Here is an 18,974-nt window from a genome sequence, read left to right as displayed (position 1 = left end):
CCTGCCCTTCAGTTATTTCAAGTAGAAGCCTAAGGAAGACGTGGTCTCTGTGTAGATTTAGACCCCGGCGAGCCTCAATGCGGAACCAAAGGATGAGCGAAATCGGTTGCAGTGGCGGTTTATTTACACCACGACACACACCTCTTCACCTTGGACGGAGGCCACACAGACCTGGGGAAATGTTTTGCCAACGTACTCGCAATAGTTCCCATGGTTTCCTTTGCTCCCAGCGGTTGCGCGGGCTGGGTTTTTGGAGCAAAGGCAACGGATACTGCTGAGGCTCCTGAGAATGTCCCGTTTTCGAGGCTGCAGTAGCTCCAGTGTCCGGTTCTGTAGTGCCAAGAGGGAGGCCTCGGGCTCCGGGCGGGGGAATGTGTTGCAGTTAGTCCAAGAGCCCCAAGCCCAGCAAAGCCGCCCGTTCCCCGCTGGGGCGCAGCTCTCACTGGAACTCTTGTTCTCTGGACTGGGGAATGAAATGAGCTCAGCCAAGGCTCCCGAAACCAGCCCTGCCGCTCCCACTTGTGGTCGCATTCTCAAGAGCGGCTGTCTGCGCCGCGGGGCATCACTTTCGCTTCTGCCTCCTCCTGCGCCTATTGCGGCAACTACTCACGCTCCTACCGGACGAGGAGAGGGAGGTGAATCCGTGGCAGAGGTGAGTGAGATCATGGCTGCACCTTCGCTCTAAGGAGCCCGCTTGCCTTCAGCGAGTCCGCTTCATCTTTCAGCCCGCTTCTGACCATTTGCATTTCGCTCCTTCTACCTTCACCGTGCCCATTTTCATCCTTTTCTGCAATCTATCCATGGCAGCTCCTTGTTCGCCCTTCTCCTCTCTCACATTCTCACTCATCCTTGGGCCCCTTTGTAGGGTGCCCCGTTCTCCCTCCACCCTCTTTCGCCTCTGATCTCGGGGCAGACACAGCTAAGGGTCACAGACCTACGTATAGCATTTATTTGTTTTGTGTTATCGTTCGTGAACATATTTTTATTTTCCACTAGACTGAGCTCGTGGAAAGGAGGACCCCTATTTTATTCATTACAGAATTTGCAGTGCCTGGCACTTAATAGGGGCTCAATCTACTGAAAGTGTTGTGTGTTGAGTGAATGATCGGTTTGAGATCCTAACAGGCTAACTAAGTGGAAATTCCTTGTAGGGAGTTGGAAAGGGTTGAGATTAAGAGTTTAAATTGGAAAGGAGAAATACCTTCCTCTGAGACAAGATAATTGGATGAATGTAGCGTAGGCAAAGTGATGTGCTAAACTGCAGATGTGGCTACCTTCAGGAAGGTCTTAAGTGGTCTCAATCTTGACCTTGAAGAATGAGAGGAGAGTGAGATGAGTTTTCCTCTAATGAGAGTGAATATTGGAGTGGGAAGTAGATGGTTTGAGAAGGAAAATACTTATAATTATTGCTGTGTAAGTACTCATATCAAATGTTTATTGAGTGTGTCAGGTGCTATACTGAGTGCCTTACATGCACTTCGGTTAAAAAATGAGAAATTTAAAAACATTACAGGTATTGAGGGGTAGGTTGAAATTCCAACAGTTGGGAGATACCTTGATGAGTCTTTTTCTTCCACTAGTGGGATGTAATAAAGCATAGTGATGAGAAGGACAACCTCTGGATTGAGACTTTCTGAGTTTGAAGCCTTGCTTTGCTACTTAATACCTGTGTGACCTTGGTAACCTCTCCAAGCTTCATTTTTTTTTCACCTGTAAAAGGGGGATACAAATAGTACTGACGTTTTTAGGGTTATTGTAATGGTGTAGTGCCTTGAACGTAATAAACATTTCACAGGTGTTGGCTATTAGGGTTTCATGCCTGGGAGCAGAGGAAGTAAAAACAGTCCTGAGTTAGGTTAGAGATACACATTTTTTGCCCATGTGGGAGAGGTGAGTGAAACTACTGCACCTGTCCTCTGAGGAGCGCTCCTGCCTTTGGGATAGAAAGGTCCTCCCAGTTTGTGTCAATCAAAAAACTTCTTATTTTAGAATCCTAACCAAAAGATATAAGAACAACTTGGGTAAAGTTTGCATTTGTGCACATAGAAGATAAATAATTTATCTTAAGGCACAGATAAAACCAGGTAGCAGCAGGGACTGTTATAATCGTCTGCTATTCACCATGTTGATGAGGGAAGGATTCCCACCCTTTGCGTTATGGAGTAGCTGAACACAGGACAGATGAGATCAACAGCAGTTTATTAATCACATATGTTCACAGCTGGAATGGGAGAGAACACAGCGTGCCACGAACGGCCACACTGAGGTTGCTGTTGGTAAGACAGTGAATAATCAGGGGCTGTGGGAGGTAGACTTTGTGGTATCAAGAAATTGAGGTAATACCTGCTTCCCCTTGGAAGGATACGATTGGCTTGTTTGAGTAATTCCACAAGCTGACAGTGTACTAAAATCTGCTACCCAGAGATAAGCTGAAACTGCGTCTGGTCTCTTTGAGAAGGAGGGTCGTTTGGCCAGGGGACCTTATTTGTAGGAGCAGAATGGAGAGGGGAATTCGCAGTTAGGCCATTGGGAGCCCTCCTGGTTTCCGCAATTGTCAAGGTAGTACACAATATTGGGCCTTAATTTTGTGCCTCACACCACAAAGACTGTGTGTCTTTATAGTCTGGCAGGCATCCTTGGTCCCTATACTCATATTCCAAGAACTGTTAGACATATGTTTACTTTTAGATTGCCCACTCTTGAAATGGGAAACCCTCTGAGTCTAACTCTGTATACTTATAATACCTTTTCCCTGAATAAAGAAGTAAAAAAAATTTATTCAAACAATGAAATCAAATATATTTCTTTTATAAGGATTTTTATAGATGTAAGCAGCTGAACTTTGGGGAAATTGAACCTCTCTTAGTTTATTTTTTTCAGCTTATGAGTAACAGCAAAAATTAAAACAATAAATGACAAACATTATAATACAATAAAAAATTAGTGTCCTCCAAAGAACAGATAGGTAAGGTACTCTTTTTTTAAGAGGAACTAAAGGGAGTCTAACATACCTAAGAATTAAAACATGTTGCTAGTGGATTTTAGCATGCTAATTGTTTTCTTTAAATTTTATTCATGGGGTGCTAATTTCCTATTAATAGAGGAGTTCAGTGTTAAAACAGATAATACATTTATATTTTGATTTTTTTCTTCAACCCAGGAGCAGATTGCATTCCAGATAATAGTATTACACAGGGATTTTTTAAAAATGCAGATGCCAGTGTAGTTTGGTTTAGTTAATTTTCCTGTATCCAATACTATGTGAAATATTAATACTTTTTTTTTTATTTCTTTTCTCTTTGGTGTTGCTCATAAGTTTCTTCTTCCCTCTCCTCTATTTCTGTGTTTAGGTTGAGTTGAGGCAATGCGCTTCACAGGTAAACCTGTAATTTGTGACAAGGTGATAAAGCATTATTATCTGAAGTGTATTCTTATAGATACCCTTGGGAAATGCTTAAAGGACCTGAACTCATAGAATTAGAGTCAGAGGGAACCCTAAAAATAATTTTCTAGGCAATATCTAAATTATTGCAGATGTGATCTTCAAAGGGAAAGATTATATAATATAGAAAGTCCCTTTCTAAAGTATTGTAGAACTTTATTTATTGATTTATTTGCTTTCTTTCTCTTTCTTTCTGATGTGGGGTCTCACTCTGTCACCCAGGCTAGAGGGCAGTGGCACAATCATTGCTCACTGCAGCCTTGACCTTCCTAGTTCAAGTGATCCTCCTGCCCCAGCCTCTTGAGTAGCTGGGACTAGAGGTGCACACCACCACACCCAGCTAATTTTTAAATTTTTTGTACAGAAGGGTCTCACTATGTTGCCCAGGCTGGTCTTGAATTCCTGGGCTCAAGCTGTTCTTGTGCTTTGGCCTCCCAAAGTGCTGAGATTATAAGTATGAGCCACCACGCCAAGCCTACTGTAAAACTTTAATAATGCTTATTTTAAGAATTCTTTGCAACAAAACAAATATATATATGCACACACACACACACACACACACACACACAATTTTTTACCGTGGCATAGCCTCAGGTCCTGGGAACATGTGTCCCCCAAATCTCTTTAGATTGTAGCTTCTTAGGGTCTTCTTGCTCTGAGGAGACAGAACAGTTGCTGCTCTACCATTTGTTTTTTACATGCTTAGAATAAGATTATGATATCTTCTTCAGACTTTTTATATACAGTTTCTTTCATCTTTCCTTCCGATTCTGTTTTCTCTATTTTTACCCTGTGATTTCTTCTGAAAATATAAATCCTCCATGCTGCTTTCAGTTTGAATAGTGCTTTGTAATCTGTAAAGCATTGTGCAAATGTAAGTTATTTTATTATTATGAAGGTGGCAGACCCTTGAACTGTATTTATTTATTTTTTATTTATTTATTTTTTTTTAGGCAGTCTTGCTCTGTCACCCAGGCTGGAGTGCAATGGCATGATCATGGCTCACTGCAGCCTTGACATCCCAGGCTCAAGTGATCCTCCCACCTCAGCCTCCTGAGTAACTGGGACTACAGGCAAGCACCACCATACCTGGCTAATGTTTTAAATTTTTTGTATAGATGGGGTCTTGCTATTTTGCCTAGGCTGGTCTTGAACTCTGGGGCTCAAGTGATCCTCCCACCTTGGCTTCCCAAAGTGCTGGGATTACAGACATGAACTGTATTCTTATGAAAGCAGTCCAATCCTTGTTTTTAATGGTTCTTGGACAATTGTCGTTGTTGCTGAAAAGTTTTAAGTCTATGTTTTTATACTCTATGGTCCATATTTCATCACTTTTCTAATTCTTATAACCATTTTCTTTAAATTTAGCTCTGCTGAACATATGCAAGTAAAGAATGAAGAGCCAAAGAAATGCACTACTTCAGTTTCTACATCAGAAGGTATTTTTAAGATATAGACCTTTCTTGAGAAGTTAAAAAAAGTTTATAAATAGTTGAACATTAGACTTTACTTTTATTCAAATTGCCTATCATCTATTCCTTTTCAGTATTTCAAATGCAATAAATTGATAATCAGAAATACTTTTTTAGAAGTTACTTTTTTATTTATATTTTTTATAGAAAAATAGTAGTCTAGTCATTCAAGTGAAAGGTCCAAGAAAGGAAGAAAGAAAAATTTATCGAAAAGAAAACACAATAAGTATTATGAAGATAGCGACAGTGACTCTGATTCTGAAACAGACTCCAGTGGTAAGAAAGCCAACAGTGTTCTGCAAGCCTTGCTTCAAAACTAGTTTTATTTCTTGAAACTTATTTTAGAAGAAGGTTCCTGAAAACACTAATAATACTGAAGAGTTTTTGAACGCTTGCTAACCTTGTGCCAGGCATTCCCCATAAGTGCTTTATATTCATTATTACCATCTAATCCATAAATAACTGTTGGGTACATCTTATAGATGAGGAAATGGAGACAGAGCAGGTTATAAGTACTGTCCCCAAAGTCACACAGTTGGGATTCAAACCTAAGCAATCTGACTGCAGATTGGTTGTGCATAGTTGTACAAACCACGTGGCACCAGACCAAGTCAGGGGGTTGGGCTGTACCAAAGTAAGCCTTACAGGGCTGCATCAGCCCAGTGGAAGGGCTCTTTTGTGTAATTCTCATGCCCAGTGGGCACCGCTGCACAGTTTTCAAAAAGGCACTCCCTTTAGACTGGCTGCCAATTTATGGAAGGCACCCCATCTGGGGTAGTGCATCACAAAAAGCCACCTTTTCTGTGCCCTCTCCTGGCTAATGATTGACCAGAGGGTGCTTCCTCTTGGTTGGCATATTCCACAAAGGCTCTGCTTCCTCTGATATTGCCCCAGTTTCCTGGTCCCCAATGTCACTTTACTTCCTTGCTGCTGGAAAACCAAACTTTCTTAAAGCACACATCTAAGCATGTCAGTCCCATACTCAAAATCCTTCAATAGTTCTCCATAGCCCTCAGGGTAAAGTTCAGACCCTGACTGATCCTTCTCTAATCACATATACCCTGTCACTTTTTGTTGCACCATACTCTGTGGCCCGAAAACTTTTTTCTTTCTTTTCTTTCTTTTTTTTTTTTTTTTTTTTTTTGAGACAGAGTCTCGCGCTGTCACCCAGGCTGGAGTGCAGTGGCGCGATCTCGGCTCACTGCAAGCTCCGCCTCCCGGGTTCACGCCATTCTCCTACCTCAGCCTCTCCGAGTAGCTGGGACTACAGGCGCCCGCCACCACGCCCGGCTAATTTTTTGTATTTTTAGTAGAGACGGGGTTTCACCGTGGTCTCGATCTCCTGACCTCGTGATCTGCCCGCTTCGGCCTCCCAAAGTGCTGGGATTACAAGCGTGAGCCACCGCGCCCGACCCTTCTTTTCTTTTCTTTTCTTTCCTTCCTTCCTTCCTTCTTTCTTTCCTTTCTTTTTCTTTTCTTTTCTTTCCTTCCTTCCTTCTTCTTTCTTTCTTTTTTCTTTTTTTCTTTTCTTTTTTTTTTTCAGGGCCTCCCTCTGTCACCCAGGCTGAAGGGCAGTGGCTCAATCTCTGCTCACTGCAACCTCCACCTCCAGGGTTCCAGTGATTCTCCTGCCTCAGCCTTCCGAGTAGCTGTGATCACAGGCACGTGCAACCATGCCCAGCTATTAAAGAAAAAAAAATTGTAGAGATGAGGTCATGCTGTGTTGCCCAGGCTAGAACTGCTTTCTGTCTCCTCAGTATTCCACGTTCTTTCTCTTGACTCTATTACTTGGTAGAGAGGCCCTCTGCCTACAATACCAGTCTCTTCTTCCAACAAGCTTGGCTTACTCATTGCAACAATGGATTTTGTAATCAAATAACTACTCTAAGAGCCACCTTTCTTGGTCAAGCATTCCTCAACCACCCTCCTCAAATCAGTTCTGATTTTGAGACTCCTCTGTGTGTCCAGAGCACCCCAAGCTTCTTTCTGTCACTCTGGATTATATCAATCTCTTTACCTATTTGTCTCCTCCATTAGACTGAGCTCCTAGAAAGCATTCTCCTTCCCCACTCCAAAACACACATAGTTTTCTTTCCCTTTTTATCATGAAAATCTTCAAATGTTCAGAAACATAAAGGGAATGGTATAATTAATACTATATACCTTAGTACTCAGGTTTAACATTTGTTAGCATTTTGACATGTTTGCTTCAAATATGGATTTTTCACTAAGGGATTCAAAGTAAATTACAAATGTCATCACATTTTGATACAAAATATTTCTATGCATCTCTTTAAAATGATATTTTCCTACTTAACCATAATACCATTAACTTATTAAAAAATTAACATTAATTTCTTATATCATATAATACCTAATGTGACTTTAATAATATATCTATCCCCAGTGCCTAGCACAGTTTTTGACAAATAGTAATAAATGTTTGAATGAATAAATTTCTCTGTAACAACAAATGAGAAACAGCAAAAGGATATTTATTTACTCAAAAGTATTGAGGTTTTAGAGGTAACTTTTTAAAAATTATAATGTGTTTTAATTTGCAGATGAAGACACAAAAATGAGAGCAAAGACAGCTAAGAAAAAGGAAAAGAAATGCAGATGGCCAGATTTTTTCCTTTAATTTTTATCATGGAAAAGGTCAAATGTGTGTAAACATACATAGACTGGTATAATGATCCTTCAGGCACATAGCACCCAGCTTGAACAATTAACAGCTTGTGGGAAATTGCCACTGCCCCCTAATTAATTTGAAAGCAATCCCAGGTATAATGTCATTTATAAACAATTCAGCATGTTTCTCTAAAAGACAGTGTATTAGTCTGTTTTCACATGCCATAAAGACATACTTGAGACTGAGTAATTTATAAAGAAAAGAGGTATAATTGATTCATAGTTCTGTATGGCTTGGGAGGCCTCAGGAAATTTACAATCATGGCAGAAGCCAAAGGGGAAGCAAGGCACATCTGACATGTGAGCAGAAGAGAGAGTGAGAAGGGGGAAGCACCAGACACTTAACAGACAACCAGATCTCATGAAAACTCACTCAGTATCATGACAACAGCATGGGGGAAACCCATCCATCCAATTACCTCCCACCAGACCCCTCCCTTCACATGTGGGGATTATAATACAAGATGAGATTTGGGTGGGGACAAAGCCAAACCATATCAGATGCACATTCTTTTTCTAAAAACATAACTACAATACCATTATCATGCCTAAAAAAATTAACAATAACTCCTCAACTCTCATCACACTCCATTTTTAAATTTTTGTTGTTTTCTAGCCTGGCAGTTTCACATGAGGAAGACAGCATAAAGAAAGCCAAGGTCTGACTGCTTCTTTTTGATGATCAATTAATCTAGAATATTAATCAGGGAACTACCTCCTCCCTCTTGCTTCTAGCAGCACTAAACAAAAGGTTCCCTTTTTGTGTTTTTATCATCAGGAACCAGGGTCCATTCAAGGAGGTTGAATGAGACAAAATGCATTTGAATGCATGATTGTCAGCTTCTGAGCTGGGGAATATGCAACAATATGCCTTCTGGGCTGGGGATGGGAGAGCAAAGGGAGAACGGCCTCATTCTGGCTTTGGTAGAGTCTCCTCTTGTGTTTCATTTGATGCAGAGGACCTTTGGGCCAGAACGATTCCTATTTCCCTAAGTCCTCCACAGAAAGGGAGGACAGTGAACAGAATTTGGAATATACTAGACAGATGTTTGGCTGCCACCTTCCCATAAAGCCCTATGAGTAGCTTCTTTGGAAGATTCCTTTAGACTACAGGGTTGTGTCTAAGCTCTTCAGCATAAATGGAGATGGGCCCTGTCTTGAAACACACTGTTCTTTTACTAGGGACTTTCCCCATCCCCATTTTGCATATGTATGTATGTGAGATGTACAGGGCCTATTGGTGATTGAAGAATGTCAGCTCATAAAATGAGGCTTCCTTGTAATTCTGTTTAAATGACTTTTCCTTTGAAATTCTTATCCATACCTTATTTGGCACACAAAACAGATATACAGTTGACCCTTGAACAACACACGTTAGAGCTGCATATGTCCACTTATATGTGGATTTTTTTCAATAAATAGAATTGGCCCCCCATATCCACAAGTTTCACACCTGCAACCAAATGCAGATCAAAAATACAGTATTCGTGGGATGCAAAAACTGCAGATAGGTAAGGCCAAATTTTTGTATACTTGGATTCTGCAGGGCCAAGTGTGGGGCTTGAATATGCAGGATTTTGGTATCTGTAGGGGTCCTGGGAACCAGTGTTTACAAGGAATTCACAACTTTTTTTAAATAAAAAATGTGCCTTATAAAAAATGGTACACTGACTTTTTTGTTTATTCAGTTCGTTTAACAGACATTTGGTGAACTGCACTTGAGGTTATGCCATGCAGAATTTGAATCTGGCAGAAAAACATTTTGAAAAAATTTGTAAAAAACAGACCTAAGAAAATGGAGACTACAAATGAATGCTGATGACAGGGGCCTATACCAGGCCAAACAAAGTCAGGGCAAAGCAAGGCATAGACAGAGGAGGCAAGGACAGCATGGGAAGCCTGGATATTCTAGGCTGCAGTGGCACTACAAGAACCCAACTCCAACTGGGCTCCAGAACAAGGATGACATTATAGGGCCCATCCAAGATTATGATGACAGGGAGATCGATGGAAATGGGTGACATATATCTAAAATCTAAAGCCTTCTGATATCTTCTCTACTTGATCTTCCTAATCTTATACCAAACCTTCAGGGCAAGAAAGAGAATTGGTTCAGTATATTTAATAGTTCATATCTTAATAGAAAAATATAACATGCAAATTTATGTGCTATTGAAATTTTAAACCACAGTGGGAGAGACTATTATGTTATTACTAAAATATCTTAGGAAAGTTAACACTGCAAGCCTTCCCTTCAGCTCACCCTTAGTGAGCATGGACTATTTGCCAAGCTCTGGACTAGGCCTCTGGCTTTGTTTTATAAACCAAAAAGTATCTGAGACAGGTCTCAATCAATTTAGAAAATTTATTTTGCCAAGGTTAAGTATGCACCTGTGACACAGCCTCAGGAGGTCCTCACGACATGTGCCCAAGGTGGTTGGGGCACAGCTTGGTTTTAACCTTTTAGGGAGACATGAGACCAATCAATATATGTAAGATACACATTGGTTTGGTCCGAAAAGGCAGGACAACTCGAAGTGGGGAGGGGGCTTCCAGGTCATAGGTAGAGACAAATGGTTGCATTCTTTTGAGTTTCTGATTAGTCTTTCACTGAATACACGATTTACAGGAATATTCACTCATCCCTTAGTCTGGCTTAGTCAAACAATAGGGCAAAGAAAGCAATCAGGTATGCATTTGTCTCACGTGAGGAGAGGGATGACTTTAAATTGTCTGTTCACAAGGAATTTCCTTGTGAGCAAATTGTGAGGGAGGTATATAGCTTTTTAAAAAATCTTTGTAGTTATCTTATTTAGGAATAGAACAGGAGGCAGGTTTGTCCTGCCCAGCTTGACTTTTCCCAGCTTGACTTTTCCCTTTGGCTTAGTGATTTTGGGGTCCCGAGATTTGTTTTTTTTTACATTTCCCCCTTTTAAAAATCCTTCAGAGAAAGCATTTTAGGAGAAAATGAGTCCTTTGGTCTTAGATTTGTCTGATCTCTCATGGCTAGGATGCTTTATTCCTACATGAGTAGGTCCCATGTTATTAGGAAAGCTCGTGTTTAGCAGGTTGTGAAGTTTCATGTCCTAGGAAGAGAAAACAGGGAGGAAGGGAGAAAGGCAACAACAAACAAACAAGAACAATCCTGGAAAATCTATACAGGCCATAATACTCTGAAGTCCATGCATCAGTAGGCAGGTATGAAAGTGGTTTATGTATGTAAATAGGTTGCTGTTATTTTCTTCTGAAGTTGTCTAGCTTCAGTTTGCAGGGCTTGAAGAAAGCACAGCTTAATTTTTAGTGATTTTAAATGAGGAAAAATGGGGAAGAAGGGAAAGGAAAGAAGGACAATTTGAAAACATTATTTTGGAGACTTGTAGCCAGGAAAAAAATTAGAATTCAGTCTAAACTATAGAAAATAATAAAAATTGAAAAACACTAGGCAAAACTAGAATCTAACAGGTATACTATAGTTTATTTTGAAACATGTTTTATTCTCTCTCCAGTCCCATTTTCACTAAAGACAAATCATAGGACAAATTCATTGGCAAAATAAGTTTTAGTCTTATGGCTGCAGTATTTGCATAAAGTCAGCAAGAATAATTATTTGCCATATAGTCTTTTTTTAAAATTGGCTTTGCTGGAACTTTATTCCATAAGGAATCTCAGATTCAACTTTAATGCCTTAAGCCCAGCCTGTGCCGGCAAATACTTGTATTAATTGGGTGAATTCCTCACCTCGAGGTCCCAAGAAAACTTGGGTCTCCTGGGCCTGTCAGAAAGTGGCACTTTACTTACCACATGTTAGGAGACTGTACAGGGACTGTGTAGATAAGGTATGAGGATAGCTTTTACAAGGGGCTTTTTTTGGCCCTGTTAGTCAACTTTGATTTCTTAAAGGAGACTGTATCTGAAAGTATGTTATTCCTGTCAATACCTTGGTAAAATAACCAGTTTTTCCATTTGTGTCCTGTTACAAAAGAAAACAGATTCTTATTGCACTTATGCAACCAACTATATTGCTGTAAGTTAAGTATACGTGCAACTAGTTTCCAAATTTTGGAGAGATCAGGTAGAAAGAAATATGCTCTAAATTTTGTTTATAGGAGTATACTTCAGTGTTAAAAGCTGTAAATAGCTCAAAAGAAAAGTTTTCTTGGCTCTGAAAAACAAAGGATGAGCAACATTTTGAGCAAAAGTCATAATTATTTCAGTCTTCTATTAGTTCAGTCTATGCAGTTAACTCCTGTTCTGCTTGATAATCATGAACATTTCAGCTCTCCATGGGAGCCTTGGAAGTTTTTCCTCTATTCTAGTGTCACAATCTCCAAAGTTATCTGAAGTGTGCATTCAGGAGCACCTGTCAGAGTCCTATGCTGATTATAAAACCACCTTTTGAAAAGGATGAAAGTGGCCAGGTGCAGTGGCTCATGTCTGTAATCCCAGCACTTTGGGAGGCCGAGGCAGGTGGATCACAAGGTCAGGAGATCGAGACCATCCTGGCTAACATGGTGAAACCCTGTCTCTACTAAAAATACAAAAAAAAAAAAAATAGCCAGGCGTGGTGGTGGGCGCCTATAGTCCCAGCTACTCGGGAGGCTGAGGCAGGAGAATGGCATGAACCCGGGAGGCAGAGCTTGCAGTGAGCTGAGATCGTGCCACTGCATTCCAGCCTGGGCAACAGAGTGAAACTCCCTCTCAAAAAAAAAAAAGGATGAAAGTAAAAATAACTGTGGATGAAAAAATCTTGGAACAGTCATAGTTAGACAATTAACAAGGAAATTTGGTTACTTCTATGGCATACAACAATTTAACATAATAATCACAATTACCATTGATAATATGCCATAAGACACATCAGAATCACAGGAATTTCATACAATTCTGGAACACATACTAATAACACATTTATACAAATATAATCCAAAGAAAGTTAAACACTTCCATATTTAACAATACTTCTGTATGATTTTATTATATCAAATAAGCCAAAGACGTCTCTTTTGGACTTCAGGAGACTAATATCAAAAAATTAATGAGGTCTGAAGTTAAAATTTGATTTTGAAAAGTTTGTCAAACATAAATAGTTTAGAACACATGATATCACAAAATAGGATCACAGGTCATTGTAAAATAAGTCATTCATTTAGCCAAAGTAATAACTCGATTTTTTTAAAAAGTTAAAAACCTTTATTCTTTGAGACAGGAGACTTAATTTCCAAAACAATAAGTCCTAATAAAGATGGCATGAGGCCCAATTAAATTTGTTTTTCAAAATTTTATAAACAACCTATAAAATTTAATCATCTTGACCACAAGATATAATTTTCCTAAGTCTTTTTTATAACCTTTATAACCTTTTATTAAGGAGTGGGTGAATGCTTCAAGAAAACCTTGTTAATCTAACACAAGGACCCATATGCTGGTCTTACATCAGTGTGCCTTTGACATTAATGGTTAATTTGTAGAGAAACTGAACTTGTCTCTCAAAATCAGCTCTTACAATCTCACATGTCCACCTCTCTCATGATAGTCCCTGGGCCTTGAGGAGTTGAATAGCTTTAATTTCTGTCCTGTGTCTCATGAATGCAGTTTATTTTGATGGGCATCTTCTACCGGCTCTGAAGATGAGGCTTTAACGGCTGTTAGTGTTTAAGATTTAGCAGGACTTGGTCCTTTTTAGACCTTTTTAGACCCAGGAGTCAAAGCCCCGTAACTTAATAGCACAAGGACTTTAAAAGCACATACAGAAAGTTTCATGGATGTAATACCCTCAATTAAATTTTTTTTTAATCTCAGTGTTATTTCCAAGCAACCCAAAACTTAGTAATGACAGGAATTATTTTGATAAAGCATAAAATCTGTTTATTAGGACAGTTACCCAAAGGCAAAAGAAAAGATCTGCAGTGTGACTGCTGTTCCCTATGGGGAGTCCATTTAGATAACCTGCAACTCAAAACTAATGAAAAGGGTACTTGAATTAGTTAGACATAGAAAGAGTGTTTCCTGGGTCACAAATGCAAATTTTCTGGTTCATAGAACAATTTAGAGCCAAGAGCACAGAATATTATGTTGGAAGGAAACGTTTTCTTTACACCTTTACAATAAAACATTTTTAGCATCAGGCCACAAAAATTAGAACCTGAAGGGAAAAAAAAACTTACAGGAGCTGAAAATGAATTGAATGATAGAGTTATTATTTCAGACCTTTTAAAAGGGGAGAGAAAGGTGAAAACAGTGAGACACAAAGTTGAACTTTGCATTAAAAAATTAAAATGTCTTGTAATTTTAAGAGTAAAGCAATACCTTAAGAAAATTTCATTGTTCTAACCAATTCTTTAGTATATGTCTTTTTTTAATATCAAAACCCAATCTCTAGAAAGACCATTATAAATCATTTCCCTTTAATTATAGCCAATTAGATCATATAAAAGTTTTTTTCATAAATCTTATGACTTATACAGACCATTCATGACATGCTTGGACTTTCTGGTTTGTCCTGAACATCCCTCTTTCTTAAACAACCAGTCATTTTATTCTAGGACAAAAAAATTTACCACATACGATTCTTTCTTTTTTTTTTTTTTTTTTTTTTTTTGAGACAGAGTCTTGTCTCTTGCCCAGGCTGGTGTGCAGTGGCACCATCATGGCTCACTGCAGCCTCCACCTCCTGGGCTCAGGTGATCCGATCCTCCTGCCTCAGCCTATCCAAGTAGCTGGGACTGCAGGCATGCACCACCATGCCTGCCTAATTTTTGTATTTTTTTTGTGGAGATGGGATTTCGCACTTTTGCCTAGGCTGGTCTTGAACTCCTGGGCTCAAGCAATCCACCCACCTCAGCCTCCCAAAGTGCTGGGATTACAGGCATGAGCTACTGTACCTGGCCTAATATTCTTTCTCATATAAAATTATTTTTCTTTAAGCTTTTTTTTTTTTACCAAAAATACCTCTTTATTTCTATAACTTTCCTTACATCTCTCTTATTTCCTAGTTTCTTTTATCTTGTTTTACACATAACCTTTAAATAAGCTTTTAGTTAGACAAAAGTAATTCACATTTAAATAAGAGCACACTTTCCTTTTTTAGAAAGAATGTTTTCCTACTATATTATATATATTTTTTAATTGGAAAATACTCATTTAATGAAATATCTTATTTAGTTTAATATAACTTTAGATTCTAAATTATGACAAATTTGTCTATAAATATCCCATTATATTTACCTAATTTAATTGTTTACCTAGATTATTTATGAAAACTGTGATAGTCATCATTTAAAATTATTTCCCTGTCAAGCATTTTATAGCCTGTGAACTTCAGGTGTTTACCTAAGTAAGAACCTTAAGATTAACTATATGGTTATCTTACTAAATAATCCAAAATTTAGCTGTTTACATTAAAACAGTATTAACATCTTATTTATCAAGAATTACACAAGCAAATATCATTCTGTTTTGGGCTGGGTTATAGTTTAACCCTTATGCCTAATTTTGACACCTTATAATGTTTGGCAGGGATAAGTATGAAATCTCTTGATTCGTAAGTGCAAACAAAAATGTATGCTGACAATTCTTAAGACATTTCTAATATTATTTTACCAATAATTGTAAAGCTAGCTTATTAAGTATTTTAAGTCATATGAACTTGAAAAGCATTTGGGCTTATTTAATTTATGAATACTACTTAACTTTAAGCCAATTTGGTACCTTGTGACCAAAAGCACATAATGAAATGCATGCATGTACACATAAACACACACATGCACACTCATACAAAGATCCCATAGCTTTTATTTCAGAACTCTAGCCATGAGATAGTAATACAAACTCACCAGTTTGCAAACAATAACGAAAAGAAATGGTTGGATGCAAACAGTGAATTTTATTTCAGTAGAAAAGTAACAGCAGACTTAAAGCAGGTAGAAAAGAAAGCTCCCACTCATCACCCAGGGGTGCCTTTCAGCTGGGAGGAGCAAAATGCCCTTTCATTTCAGAGCTGAGGAAACTCAGTCTCTCATTTATCTATGAAAACAACAGTTCAGTTCCTCATGCAAATGTGCAGACAAGCCAATTGAGATTAATTTCAGGAGGAAAGGCAACAAAGAAGACCCTTTAGAATGAACCTCTGAACTAGAATTATGATCCTAAACAATTTCTTAGGAGGAAAAATACTCAGCTGAGACCACTTCCTGTAAACTGTCCTCAGCCACTCTTAACTTTGTAGCTCTCATTTGCCATTACACATGCCAAGGTCAAATCCTCTTACAGTACGAGGTAATCTCTAGTATTGCCAAAAGCCAAAGAGGTCAGGTAAGGCAATACAGGAGAGCAGAGCTTTAGACCTACAAAGAATCTGCCCATGATTCTTGAAACTCCACAAAGAAAACAGAACACTCCAAAGAGGCATGAATAGTGCCTTCGTTTTGAGTTCTTTGAGGGGTTTGACTCATTAGAAGCCTTCTCTAGATTTTTTTCTTGGTCGACGATGGCAAAGGGGAAGGAGGAATAGGGTGAAAGAAAAGACAGGAAGCAGACACAGAAACTAAACACATGGTTTTTTTGTTTTGTTTTGTTTTGTTTTCAGCTGCAAGGAATTTTAGCCAATTCGGAGGCCTTGTTCCCCATAATTTGGAATTCTCATTCAGATTTGACCAAATTGGGTAGAGTTGGTCAAATCCGATGGGAGAAAGACTGAAACAATAACAAAAAACCCCAACAATATGATCGCTGAGTGTTCTAATGGTAAGGAGAAATTAAGACCTGCTGATTGTCAATTTTAACCTTTAGTTATTAAGGAGAATTTCTAAGACAGAAAAAAAAAAAAACAGTTATTTACCTAGAAATGGGTCTCAGACTGAAGACTGCTCTCTACCATCCTCGAAGCAGGAAGAAACTCAAACTTGCCTTCCTTGTTGGAAGCAAGCTCAAACTCCAGAAAGGAGTTACCTGCCTTCCATCGTCATGGAAGCAGGAAAACTTGCCTGCCTTGTTGGAAGCAAGTAAAACTCCAGAAAAGGAGTTGTACAGCAAAATATACTTTAGATCTCAACCAAATTTTGGGAGATCAGGGATTCTCTGGAGGGAGGGGAGCTCCCAGGCCTCAGGAAATTGTCCTATTGGTTTGAGCTATAAAGATAGCTGAAGCTGGTACCAAGCACCAACAGGAGATTTGCCAAAGGTCAGGGCCACCTCCACTGAGTCCCTCTGTGGTCACCAATTTGTAAACCAAAAAGTATCTGAGACAAGTCTCAATCAATTTAGAAAATTTATTTTGCCAAGTGTCAGGTCCAGGGTCAGGTTCCAGCCTATGCCGAGGTCAGAAGGGAGTGGGTGGATGGGTGGCAGGTAGCTGAAAGAACACTCAGGGCAGGGGAGGGGGTGGGTTGTAGGCAGGTGAAAGATGATTTTATTCAGCAGCTCTCTTACACTGTCTGTCTCTGTCTTGGCTAACTGCTGTAGCTGCTCCCACGCACAGCCGCACGGCCAGCTCTCCCTTCAGGGTCAGCAGCTTAACTCTTTCCCTCTGGGTGCAAGCAAGCCAAACTGTGTCCTGGCTTCCCTCTGTCCATCTGCAAGACAGACAGCTCTGGCTCTCTGTCTTTCTCTGGGCACACCTGTACAGCATTAACAGGGTAATTGTACCTTTTAAAGACAATAGTGGCTCTGAGCTGAGTGATGATCCTTCCCATGTTATGGCTACATGGCTGTGATTATATAACAAGTGGAGTCATGTGCCTGTACACCGAACTTGTTGAGTCATGCAGGATGTTTACCTCAGCCTATGTCTGCCTGGCTTCAGTGCAGCCATGTTCCTTACACCAAGGTTAAGGATGCGCCTGTGACACAGCCTCGGTATGTCCTGACAACATGTGGTCAAGGTGGTTGGGATACAGCTTGGTTTTATACATTTTAGGGAGACATGAGACATCGATTAATATATGTAAGATGTACATTGGTTTGGTCCAGAAAGGTGGGACAACTCGAAGCAGGGAGGGGGCATCCAGGTCATAGGTAAATAAGAGAGAAATGGTTGCATTCTTTTGAGTTTCTGATTAGCCTTTCACTGAATACACAATTTACAGGAATAGTCACTTATGCCTTATTCTGGCTTAGTGAAACAATAGAGCAAAGGAAGCAATCAGATATGCATTTGTTGCACAGGAGCAGAGGGATGACTTTGAGTTCTGTCTGTCCTTTGTCCATGAGGATTTTCCTTATGGGCAAATTGTGAGAGAGGTATGTAGCTTTTAAACAAATCTTTGTAACTATCTTATTTAGGAATAGAATGAGAGGCAGGTTTGTCTGATACAGTTTCCAGCTTGACTTTTCCCTTTGGCTTAGTGATTTGGGGATTCCGAGATTTATTTTCCTTTCAAAGTTTCTACCCACTTTTAATACATTTTCATTTTTGTCCAAGTCTTGGATGCAAACCTAGCTAATGAATTGCACTGTGTCCTTTCTGTTAATGCTATGCTTGGTAACAGAATAAAGAAATATTTGTGTCCTGACAACTGACTATCAGCTGGCAGCTGTTCTGTCCCTCCTTACTACAAATAGTGTCACCCTGGTCATGGGGGAAGCTGAGCATCATAAAAACTGAACCTTTTTAAAGTCATATTGAAGGAAATAGTCCTATGATATTATAAGAAATATATTAGGTCTTTGTCCCTGGTTCCCGTCACAGAGCTCCTAAAACCCTTGAAATTTCCTGACAAATAGTATTATCTTCTTATTTATAATGTGTTCCTTTGGATTACATCTGAGTTTATGCTAATGACATAACTCAGAGTGTGGCTCCCAGGTAGCCCAGGATAAGGCCAGTCACCTGAAAAAAAAACAGGTAATAGAGGATTAGAGGATTGGCAAGTTGGAACTTTCAGCCTCACCCACCAACATCCAGGAAAGGCGGGAAAGCAGGGCTAAGGGATGAGTTCTATAAAAACTCTTTTTAATAAATTTTTTTTCTAGGCATAGTGACTCATGCCTGTAATTCCAGCACTTTGGGAGGCTAAGGTAGAAGTATTGCTTGAGGGCAGGATTTCAAGTTCAGCCTGGTCAACATAGCAAGACCCCATCTCTACAAAAAAAATTTTTTTTAATTATCCATGCATGATGCTGCATACCTGTAGTCCTAGCTACTCAGGAGGCTAAGGTGGGAGGATCGCTTGACCCCAGGAGTTCACAGCTGCAGTGAACTATGATCAGGTCACTGCACTGAAGCCTGGGTCACAGAGTGATACCCCGCCTCTAAAAATATTAATACAACATAAAAATGAAGTATTTTTCATTGACATGATTTTGTACACATTTATGGGGTATAATGTGGTGTGTGTGTGTGTGTGTGTGTGTGTGTGTGTGTGTGTGTGTGT

At 39.4% G+C, this 18,974-nt stretch overlaps 1 protein-coding gene across 1 annotated transcript; it reads left to right on the top strand.

Annotated features, from left to right (window-relative positions):
- Positions 1-147: 147 nt before the first annotated feature.
- LOC116812004 (uncharacterized) lies at positions 148-9,265 on the top strand. Its single transcript, XM_032757538.2, has 3 exons — positions 148-652; positions 5,062-5,190; positions 7,479-9,265. Exons 1-3 carry the CDS (start codon positions 290-292, stop codon positions 7,494-7,496), a joined length of 510 nt encoding a protein of 169 aa, XP_032613429.1. The 5' UTR covers positions 148-289; the 3' UTR covers positions 7,497-9,265.
- Positions 9,266-18,974: the final 9,709 nt, after the last annotated feature.

Source organism: Hylobates moloch, unplaced genomic scaffold (assembly GCF_009828535.3).
Source record: "Hylobates moloch isolate HMO894 unplaced genomic scaffold, HMol_V3 SCAFFOLD_7, whole genome shotgun sequence".
NCBI classification, from domain to species: Eukaryota; Metazoa; Chordata; class Mammalia; order Primates; family Hylobatidae; genus Hylobates; species Hylobates moloch.
The sequence above is the reverse complement of the archived record's forward strand: the minus strand, read 5'-3'. Positions and strand labels throughout refer to the sequence as shown.

Excerpts from the sequence above, each read along its gene's own strand:
- LOC116812004 (XM_032757538.2), top strand. The coding sequence starts at position 290 with ATGTCCCGTTTTCGAGGCTGCAGTAGCTCCAGTGTCCGGTTCTGTAGT. Across the intron at positions 653-5,061 it reads GAGGTGAATCCGTGGCAGAG|AAAAATAGTAGTCTAGTCAT; the intron begins GTGAGTGAGATC and ends TATTTTTTATAG.